General features: G+C 51.7%; 1 protein-coding gene across 1 annotated transcript; it reads left to right on the plus strand.

The window, feature by feature from the left end:
- The first annotated feature begins 6,646 nt into the window (after positions 1–6,646).
- On the plus strand, positions 6,647–9,642 carry FOS (Fos proto-oncogene, AP-1 transcription factor subunit). The gene is made up of 4 exons (XM_090033719.1): positions 6,647–7,107; positions 7,589–7,834; positions 7,975–8,082; positions 8,198–9,642. Exons 1-4 carry the CDS (start codon positions 6,970–6,972, stop codon positions 8,825–8,827), a joined length of 1,122 nt encoding a protein of 373 aa, XP_089889845.1. The 5' UTR covers positions 6,647–6,969; the 3' UTR covers positions 8,828–9,642.
- Positions 9,643–11,107: the final 1,465 nt, after the last annotated feature.

Here is an 11,107-nt window from a genome sequence, read left to right on the forward strand (position 1 = left end):
CATCTACACCTCTTTTCAGAACCAGGGCAGGGAGGGGATTTCATTGTGGAAATAAAGCATCTGTGCTTTCACTGCGCTCATGAAAGGAATTGACTGGGGGCACGTTAGAAGAAAATTCAGGACATTCCAATCTCATAGAAAATGTATATGGTGAGGATTTTCAGTCCCATCATCCACTCAGCTGGTGCCCTAAAGTGCTCTGAGGTCCTTGGCCTTTGGCTTTGAGTAGGATTTTATTGTATGTCCTTTTCCTGGTGCAGCTGTAGTTTGCCACATTTGGATTTTAGTTAAAAAAGGTCCATCTTGTTTAGCTGAAAAGGTCCCTCTACCTGTCTTTCTGTCTGTTTGCCCATCCATCTTCTTTCCGTTGCATTTTACAGTGCTGCCTGGCACTGCAGTATGTTTGCATCTGCTTTCTCTAGTCTCTGGTTTCTTTCCAAAGTATGGATTGGTTCCATAAACTTGGGGCACATTTTGTATTGGACACTTTTCCCTTTCCTTGGCTGGATTGATTCTGATTCTCTCTGATTATGAGTGATTCTTCATCCACAGTGCAATGGATGCACACTCATTTTAGAACCAAGTAAAAGATGTAAGACTGGCTAGTCTGTTCCACTCCAGCTCTGCCACACCACACTGGTGGCATAAAAAGGTAATCAGTTCTGCAGAAACAGTCCCTGCATAATAGCCTGAACAGATGGCACAGAGCCATCAGAATGTCTCTGCACTGCCTCCTCTCACAATCCCTGAGGCAGAGTGGTGTGTTAGGGGAAGGAGGAAGACAACCCTTGTTGTCTTCAGCTGCTCTTGACCATAGAGTAGCACTCAGGGGTCATTGCAGACAAGAGTAGGTTACAGCCCTGCAGCCAGGTCAACCCCTGACAGGACAGAGAACAGGGGAAATGCAAAGGTGGGTTCAAGCTCTCTTCTCTCTATGCTTCCCACAGAAGGGAGGTACACCTTGGGTTGGCATGCAGATGCCTTCTCCAAGAGCTTCAGATCTAGATTAGTTAAGGCACGACATGGTTCAGAGAATGAAAACAGCAGCCAAGGGCAGGGTGGGAATGGGCAGAAGGTTTAGGCAGTCCAATTGTTGATAATTGGCTTGAGGCAGGAGGTACTAGGATGTTTCTGTGTTCAGAAGGTCACACCCCAGAGAGCACCTGTCACACACCCAGCTCCTGTCATTAATTATTACTTATGCTTTGCCATCAGTTGGCGTTGCACTTTAGAGAGACATAAATGGTAAAGGACCCTGTCCCACTGAGCTTCCAAGGTAGGTGACAACTGCCGCAACCTATTGCACCACAGAATGTCCTTGTTCTATTGGGAGGAAGCTTGGTAATCCAGTAGCTGGTTTCTTGTCAGTGTGTTTCAATCCTTAGAGCATTTTAACACAGATAATCACTTTTGGTTCCAAGAGAAAAGTGTTTTTGGGTCATGCAGTGACTCCCTGAAACTCCCCCTCACCCCTATCAAGTAGCTGAGTGTTTACCTAAGGCGCATCACATCACTACAACAGCGTGGAAAGTGAAACTTGCTCTGCGGTTAGTTTGGACCCAACAGAGAATCCGTTCCATGGCTGTTACTATCAGGTGTCAAGGGAAACACCATGGTAGTGGGGTAAACTTCCCCTCAGGGTGCTAAACTAGATTTAGCTGTCTCCAACCCCAGAAGCTGATTTCCGTTGTGTGGGTTTTGTTATACCACATGCCTTAGTTGCTTCTCTGCTGTGGTCTTTTAAGACATTAGCGAAGTCAGATGCAAACTAAAAGCAAGGAAAAGGAACAGATCAAACAAAAAAGTTGTTTGTCTAAATTATACTTCTTAGCCTGAGGAGATGGAATTCAACAAAGTGAAGCTGAAACTTCAAACTTTATTCTGTATCAGTGTAGAAGTAAATATCGGCCAAGTTGAAGATGGCCTGACTGTGTGTACAGCAGGCAGTGAGTGCTGCCCCATCCACAGGAATAGCACAGGCATGTTTGCATTTCCAGCCACACAATAAAGCAGTGTACTTCAGTGGATCAGCAACCAGACTGGGACTCAGGGACCACATCTACACAAGCAGCAGACTGTGCGCTTGTTACTGTGCAGTCATTTAGTACTTGCTTATGCAAATTATAACTTGAACTTGCTATTTAGTACTTATGCAAGTACTAAATGACAAGCAGTAACTGGCGTTACTGAGCAGTACCTTCGCCAAACATTTTTTCCTGACATTACTGCACAGTAGCAACAAGCTACTGAGCAGTAAGCTTCTTACTACTGTGTAGTATTGTGCCCGGCAATGCTACCGCATGGTAGCAGTGAACTACCATGCATCCAGGACCTAGGTCTTGTACTCCCAGTTCTGCCCTCGATTTGGTGTGTGACCTTGCATGTTCTTTGGAGCAGGGACTGCCTTTCACTGTGTGTATGTACAGCACTGAGTACATCTAGCCCCAGACTCAGCTGGGCTGCTTCTTGGAACTACTGTAGGGAGACAGATGATATGGCGATGAGCATGGTCCTGACTGAGGACAGCATAATGGAAGGATAGGTCTTGGTTGCTCTGGCAGTATGTCAGTGAGGGCAGTCGCATGGACAGTGCTGTTTTTGCTTTGACAGTGTTTTGTCCCCATAGTAGTGTTTGTGTGGTAGATGTCACCTTCCTCCTTTTTCTCACACACATTGTGGTGTGAATGTGCACACGCTTCACTAGAAGGAAACAACAAGCCCACGTCATGTGTTTTCGGTTTCTCTGTTCCCTTGGCTTTCTCGGCACATGCTACATACATGCAGCATCAGCACACTTTCCGTTTGCTACAAACAGAGCAGGTGGCTGCCTATGTTGATAGGAAGAACTGGCTTCCATGTGCACGACCAAAGCAAACATGTCAACAAATATTTTGTGAACTCAGCTACATGGACTTGATTGTTTCTAGAACCTTCCTGGACAGTTTGTAGGGGCAGCTCAGTGCTAAGTGCCAGACTCTTCTAAGTGAAGACTCCTCTGAGCACAGAAGACCTGCACTTAGAGTTGGGCCTGACTGGTGCCGCGAGGCAGGCAGCTCCCATGATGCCTGCCAGAGACTCCTGGCAAGAATGGAGTTCTCTAAGGATCCTTCTTCCTCTGGGAAGGATGGGGTGTCAGGCAGGGAGACCAGCAGGATGTAGCAGGGCATACAGACACTGGCTGCTCAGCTTGGTGCCATCAAGGTGTAGTTTCTGGGTTGGAGTTTTCTTTGGTCTATCTTTTTTTGCTGGGGTTCACACATGGAAATGGAGACCTGCTCTGCTCTGCTCTGCTCTGCTCTGTCTTGGGCCTCAGGGTTGGACTAGATGGGACTCTCTGGGCTTCTCCAGCTGTGACCTCTGGCTTCAAAAAGTCCAACCAGCTGTGGATACTGCCAAGGCGGGTAAGCAGGGTACTGCAAGGCTCTCACAGCCCTAAGGCTGGGGTGCCCAGCTCCTGTGGGACTTAGGCAGCTCAGCCCTGGCTCAGGGAAGCCTTCCAGCTACCTTAGGAAAGGATCTCTCCTTAGCGGCTGGCTGTCCCCTCTGCTCTGCCAGGCAGCTCAGGAATAGCAGCTGGCCCAGCTCCCCCACCCCCGTGGCCCAGATCTCTAAGAATGGAGGTGACCGCGTAGCAGCATCAGGCGCTGCATTTAGCCGTGAGCTCAGGCAGTGGCAGGGCTGCCAGCAGGACTCCATCCAGCCCGGCATGGTGACGCTCTGCTTGGAGACTGTGCTGCAGGCTGCTTGTTGTCATAAACAGACTCGCTGCACCAGCTTCCCTGTTACTATCTATAGCAATCTCTTGGCTCCTCAGCCAGGCGAGTCTGCGGTCTGGCTCCCAGCTGAGCCTGACCTGAGCCAGGCCTGCCTGACATCCCCACTGTGGGTGGGTGTCTCGGGCCTGCCCTGCAACAAACAAGGATCAAAACAAAGGGGAGGAGACAGAGGTTTCCTTGGCCATGTCCTCACAGTCCCTTCGCCTTCCCGGATCTCATTCAGCTTTCTGGGGAGTTCCCTGGAGAAGCCCAGCCTGTAGCACCCCACCCCCTCAACCCCTACCCCAGTGCCCTATACTGGAGTCCTCCCCTTCAGCTATTACTGTGCCTAGATAGTAAGAACATAAGTAATCTCGCCTGAGTGTAATTGCCTTCCCCTGCAGGAAGTGGAGTAAGTTCCAGGTTCCGTCCACATGTGCTTTCTGCCATATTCCAGCCAGATCTGTGCAGAGCAAACCGTCCGTGCCAGCCACCCAGATTTATTAACAAGGAATGTGCACATGCCTTCCGTGAGTGATCCCCACCTGCCCTCACAACAAACCTTCCTGGGTTTTTATTGTTTTTTTTAGCTTAGGTTGTTGGGTTTGAGGGTGTAATGAAGATTGGTTTAAACATAGAACTTAATGGGGAGATGATCTGGCTTCTCCTGCAGTCACACAGACTGGAGCGGGTGCTTGTGTGGATACTACACATTGCTCTTCTAAGTGGTGTATGTGAAGGGATAGTTTTATAGGTGGACTGAGAACCGCTCCCACAGAATGGGGCTGATCCAAACCCTGCTATACTCAACAGTTTTTCCACTGATTTATATAGATCTTAACATCAGGTCTAAACACAAATAATCCCTAGATAACACCACTCCTTAATGTTACACCCAGGATTTCTCTGAGGGCTTTTATTTTATCCAGAGAAATACAAGAGAAGTTAGAGGAAGTTTCTCCAAACTATACATGGGATTACTGGGATGTTATTAATCAGACAGTATTAACCAGAGCTGCTCCATACAGCAGAGAATATACAGACATACTCACTCACTACCTGGTGGTGAGTGAATGAGTCCTCAAGGCTTGAGGCAAGTTCCAGACTTCCACCCCTCTGCCTTTGTGTGGGTAAGTTTTATACAGCTCAGGTTCAGATTGCTGTGTTCCCACCCATTCCTCTGAGATGAGGAGCCCTTGGCCAATTCAGCAGGGATCAGGGAAACTGAGTTACAGCCTGTGACCATTGTTCTTTGCTAGGATCACCTTGTTACCATGGGGTGTGAAGATCACTGGCCTCTCCATCTCAACTCCCTTGATACTGCCTCTCACAATCTGCTTCTCTCCTGTGCTAATCATTAGGATTCAGACTGAACTAGGATCAGAGTATCTTGGAGGAGGAATGTAGTAACACACCCAGCACAGCAAAAAGGAGTGAGGGGCATTTAGGACCCCCAACAGTTACAATGGGTATAAAGTTGAAAGAAAATAACATATGAGCAGTTTATTAAATGAAGTTTCCCCAGTCACAAGTTCACATTACACAAAATTGTGCAGCCTCCTCAGCAGAAATGTCATGTGTTTTCTCCAGCGCTTTACATGTCATAAATGCGTTTGAAGACATAGGCAGAAGACATCTTCCAGGATTTCCATGAAGGCAGAACCAAACAACACAACACAGTTACATGGATGTAGGAAATTTAATTAATTTACGATAAATCTGCACAGCATTAATGGCCTCATGATAATGCCTCATTATAATGCCTACTTTAAATCCCAAACATGCTCCAAAATGAAATGTGAGATATACTGTACCATTTCTTAAAAGTGTTTAGTAGAAAACATTGCCTGCTTAAATATACAGGGGGGAGGGAAATCAGGGCAAAAGTCAGACTGTCACAAAACCAGTAGCCTGCTCTGAATCATCAGCAACTGTTTCAGCTCTCTGCTATAAAAGTCTCCCCCAACAGAACACAACAACCACTAAGTAATCATAAGGGGTGTTAGGTTGGCTTGTGTCAGGGTTGAGGGTAGCCTCATATAGAGTTTAGATTATGGTTGCATGGGATGGTTTGGATAGGAATGATCTTGCCTCAGGCAGGCAGGAGGTTGGCCTACTCTGGAGGCCCCTTCCAGCCCTACTTCTCTATGACTCTATGACCCTATAAGGGCGATTATTTTTCTCTACCCACTGTCACAGACAGCAAGAAAGCTACTATAACATGAAAAAAAAAAGCCATTTTTTTTTACAGGAATCAAAAAAGTCGCCCTGCTTCATGCTGTATTCCCCCTTCCCAGCCATCATCTGCATTTTGTCTTTGGGCAGGGAGCTATCTTCAAACGTGTGGGAAAGTGACAAGCTGGTTTTGATTCAAAACCACCAATAAATAGTGGCAATAACTGTGAAGAAGTAGTTGAAACTGATGGGAGGAGCTGGGCCGAGGAAGTTCTCCCTGGCGGTGAAAGGTGAGTGAGAGCTGCAGGTGTCTCTATAAGCAGCAGGATTCTTCTGGGGAGGCTTGGTTGGGGTGGGGGGGTCTGACTGCAGCTGTGCAGCTCCCTCTCGGGTCTCCCCCCAGCAGGGGACCTGGCGTTGCCATGCACCGCGCTGATCAAAGTGCAAACACAGCCCCTGCTGTTGCTACTGCCCTTCCCCTCCTCCCTGTCTCCCCCCACCCCCGCCTCTCTCTCACAACCAGCAGTACTTGGCTCCAGCCTGGAGCGGTTCCCGTCAGTCACACCCCCTTGCACAGGATGTATCCCATATAAGGATATCTGCGTCAGTGGGTTCCCGAGCCGGCCGTACCAAAGCGGAAGGGGTGGGATCCGCAGCTCTGTCCGTCCCTGAGGAGCCGAGACGCCCAGCGACCCCAGGGGAAACCCCCGTGACACAGCCTGGCGGACGCCTCGAGGGTGCACGAGAAGCGGGAAAGCCCCATGGGAGCTCTGGGGTGGCCGCAAGGGCAGCTCGTCCTCGGCTCCCCCAGCCCAGCGCATTGGCTCCGCCCATGATGTAAGACCATTCACCAGCCTTGACTATAAAAGGGCGGAGGCGCTGAGCTCTACTCCACAGCTGAGCGCTGCAGGGTGAGCGAGAGCCGGGACACTAGGCGCAGACCTGCAGCCGGCAGAGACCCGCAGCCCGAGGGACGCCGAGCGCGGACACAGTCGGCACAACGCACTTGGGGGCTCTGTACAATCCTAGCCTCGCCGACATGATGTATCAGGGCTTCGCCGACTATGACGCGGCTTCCTCGCGCTGCAGCAGCGCTTCCCCGGCCGGGGACAGCCTCTCCTACTACCCTTCGCCAGCGGACTCCTTCTCCAGCATGGGATCGCCCGCCAACCCCCCGGTGAGCCCCGGGGCAGCGGTGCGAAGGAGGGAGGGGCGGGTGGGGGAAAGGTGCAGGCGCGGGGACCTCCGGCTGGACGGGTGTGAGCTGCCTGGGGTGCCCCGCTCCCTCCGGTGCAATGGGGAGGACAGAGCTGCAGCCCCGACGGGGATGCTGCCCGGCCCCGGGGAAGGTCGTTGGCGGGGGTGGGACCGCGGGCCGGGCTGCACTGTGCGCTCTGCGGCGGGTGTGTAAAGCGGTTTCATTGATAAAACGCGAGTTCATTGAGGAGACTCCGGAGCGGCGCCTGCGTCAGTGCAGACGTCAGAGATATTTATAACAACCCCCTTTTTCATGTGGAGTCTGCTGATGGCAGCGCAGCGCCCGAGCCAGCCTGGCCCCAGGGGCCGCTCGGGAGCCGCTGGGGGGGGGGGGTGCGGGCTCGGCCCCGCCGCATCCCTTTGGCTCTGGCTCACCCTCGCTTCTCTCCTCGCCTGTCTAGGACTTCTGCACGGATCTCGCCGCCTCCAGCGCCAACTTCGTCCCCACGGTGACCGCCATCTCCACGAGCCCCGACCTGCAGTGGCTGGTGCAGCCCACCCTGATCTCGTCCGTGGCCCCGTCGCAGACGCGGGCTCACCCCTACGGGGTCCCTGCTGCTCCCGCCGGCGCCTACTCCAGGGCTCCGGTCGTCAAGGCCGCGGGAGGCAGAGGGCAAAGCATTGGCCGAAGGGGCAAAGTCGAGCAGGTGAATGAGTGCGCGGCCGTGGAGGGGGGGACGGAGGGGACCGGGGGCAGAGAGGGTCTGGGCGCGCGGTCCTGGCTCTCCCGGAGGCTGCGGGCAGGGCTGGCAGCGGGACTGACGGGCGCTCGTGCCTCTCTCCCCAGCTGTCCCCCGAGGAGGAGGAGAAGCGGAGGATCCGGAGGGAAAGGAACAAGATGGCAGCTGCCAAATGCCGCAACCGCAGGCGGGAGCTGACCGACACCCTCCAAGCGGTAAGTGGCCCCGGCCCCCCGCACCCTTCCCCCCCTTCCCGGCCCTGCCGGGCTCCGCTGCCCCGAGGGCGCGGCTCCCGGGCGCCGCCTGAGCCCGCTGCGCTCTGCCCCGCAGGAGACGGACCAGCTGGAGGAGGAGAAGTCGGCGCTGCAGAGCGAGATCGCGGGGCTGCTGAAAGAGAAGGAGAAGCTGGAGTTCATCCTGGCCGCGCACCGCCCCGCCTGCAAGATCCCCGACGAGCTGCGCTTTCCCGAGGAGCTGGCGGCCGCCTCCATGGACCTGGGCCCCGTGTCCAGCCCGCCGCAGGCCGAGCCCGAAGCCGAGCCCGAGGAGGCCGCCTTCGCCCTGCCGCTCATGCCCGAGCCGGCCCCGGCCCCGATCCCGGCCGAGCCGCCCAAGGCCAGTGGGCTGGAGCTGAAGGCCGAGCCCTTCGACGAGTTCCTCTTCCCGCACTCGTCCCGCGAGACCGCCCGCTCCGTGCCCGACATGGACCTGGCCGGCTCCTCGGCCTTCTACGGGGCGGACTGGGAGGCGCTGGGCGCCGGCGCTGGCGGGGAGCTGGAGCCGCTTTGCACGCCCGTGGTGACCTGCACGCCCTGCCCCAGCGCCTACACCTCCACCTTCGTCTTCACCTACCCCGAGGCCGACGCCTTCCCCAGCTGTGCGGCCGCGCACCGGAAGGGCAGCAGCAGCAATGAGCCCTCCTCCGACTCGCTCAGCTCCCCCACGCTGCTGGCCTTGTGAGGGCCGGGCCCAGGGCACGGACTCCGCGGATCCCAGCCCCCTGCTGCTGCTGCTCGAGGGGGGGCCTCTGCCCGCTGAAGGAGCCTTCCTCCCGACCCCGAGCTGGGCAGGGGCAGCCCGGACCTAGCTCAAGGACCTTGCGGGGCACTGCTGGGGAGGCCTCGCACCTCTTCCAGAGATGTAGCAAATCAATCGCATGGAGTTCGTCTTGTCCCCAGTGCCCCATCCATGAGAGCTGGTAGTCTGTAGCATGTCCAACATGGCTGGGTTGGTGACTTTTTTTTTCTTTCCCCTTCCCTCCTTAGTATCACTAGCATTAATTAATGAATAGCTCTTGGTTTCATGACTTGGAATTTAACCTGGTGCTGGGTATCTCCAACTTGTTATCTAGTGCAGCTGATCTAACAATAACTACTGTGTTCCTGGCAATATCGTGTTCTGATGACTTAGCAATGACCCATCTTAACTTTGGGGGGGGGCAAAAGAGAGACTCTCCTTTATTTTCTAGTAGGTAGATAGATGGCTATATCCATGTACTGTAGTTCAACATCAATGTTCATTGTTCTCTTACTGATCATGCATTGTCCAGGTGGTCTGAATGTTCTGACATAAGTTTTCCATGAAAACGTTTTTATTGTGCATTTAATTTATTTATGAAGATGGATTCTCAGATATTTATATTTTTATTTTATTTTTTTCTACCTTGAGGTCTTTTTTGGACGTGTGGAAAGTGAACTTGGATGAAACTCTTAAGCATTGTTTGCTTATTATTGTTTGGAGACATTGTCAATAAAAAGCATTTAAGTCAAATGTGAGAGCTGCTCTGGAGTCTTTACTGGTCCTTCTCTCACTATCATGTGGTGAAACTAGTGCCCCTCAAGTTCAGTGCTCAGGAATAAGGACAGGACTCTGACAAAGGCATCTAATCCTCCTTTATTTCTCTCCCCCCCAAAAAAAACAACAAAACAAACGAACCCCCAGAAACTGTCCTTTCTTACAAACCATGGTGCCCTCAATGAACACATATAACCTTATGATAAAGGTTAAAAGGTGATGACCCTCTGTGCTTCATAGTGTAGTGTTCTGAATATAGAACTTCTATGAGGGCTACACCTGTCAGTGGGAAGCCTTAAGTGTAGAGTGATCTCCTTCATGTGGTAACCTGGCCACCTAAATAATATTAAATGCAACATGGAGGGGGTTGGGGCACAGGTGGAAAGGGGATGGGGAAACAAGAAAAACCTCACATTTGCCTTTTTTTTTAGACTACCATGTCTTGAGGGCTATTCCTCTTTCTCCCGCTGCTGGATCTGGGCTTTTAACCCTCAGTCATTCTGTCTGCCAGCAAAGCTGTTCACATTGATAATAGTGTTACCACAGGGTAGTAGTGGTGTACAAAGGCTAAGGGAGTTAACACCTCTGAATCACCAGTTGGAACCTGGGGTCAAGCTCAGGAACATGTCACTGCATCACTTGGCATTCTGCTAACATTTAGCAACAGGAGGGCTAGAAACTTGCACTCCATACATGAAAGTACAGCTGCCACAGCATGTGATGTGGCAAAAACTTAGTACATATTTGACACCTTCTAATGTAACAGAACACTCTAGTAACAGTATCTTTCCCTCTCACCCAAGTTGTCCAGGTGCATATAATGCAGTACCAATGTCAAAACATTATTATTGTACCATACCTCTTCTGCCACAAAATGCTGCATCTCAGAGCAATTTTGACTCTCCCTCCCCCATTTTCCATTAACTTTATTTATAGTAGTCCTCCTGTCATGGTAAATCAAGAGAGTCGTGGGGTTGGAATGGGTCTTTAGGATCACTTGGTTCAAGCCCCAGCACAGACACAATCTACTCATTCTAAATTTGTCCTTATTCAGCCTTTTGAAAACCTCTACTGAGGACCGTTACCTTTCTTTCTGATGGGGAAGGCATACAAAGTCAAGCTGCCATGTGGATTTATTTTTTCCATATGGGCCAGTTTATTATAGATTATCCCACACTCCATAGTTAGTTTAATTTGTATTCCCATTGTGCATGAATAGAGGTACATGCTCCTCCAATGAAACTACTAGTAGTAGTATAGAATCCAGCATATTTGACTGTAGGATGGGAGTTTCATGGGCAGCTGGAAAAAAATCCCTCAGGAAAAAAAGTGAAAGGGGCAAACAGAACATCCTCTGCTGTATCAATATCAAATGCTGTCAGCATTGTAAGAGGAGTGTGATTTATCCAGCAGTACCACTTGCTAAAGAACCTGTTCCCTAGGCCA

The sequence above is a fragment of the Crocodylus siamensis genome, chromosome 2 (genome assembly GCF_052110815.1).
Source record: "Crocodylus siamensis isolate JL-2025a chromosome 2, ASM5211081v1, whole genome shotgun sequence".
NCBI classification, from domain to species: Eukaryota; Metazoa; Chordata; order Crocodylia; family Crocodylidae; genus Crocodylus; species Crocodylus siamensis.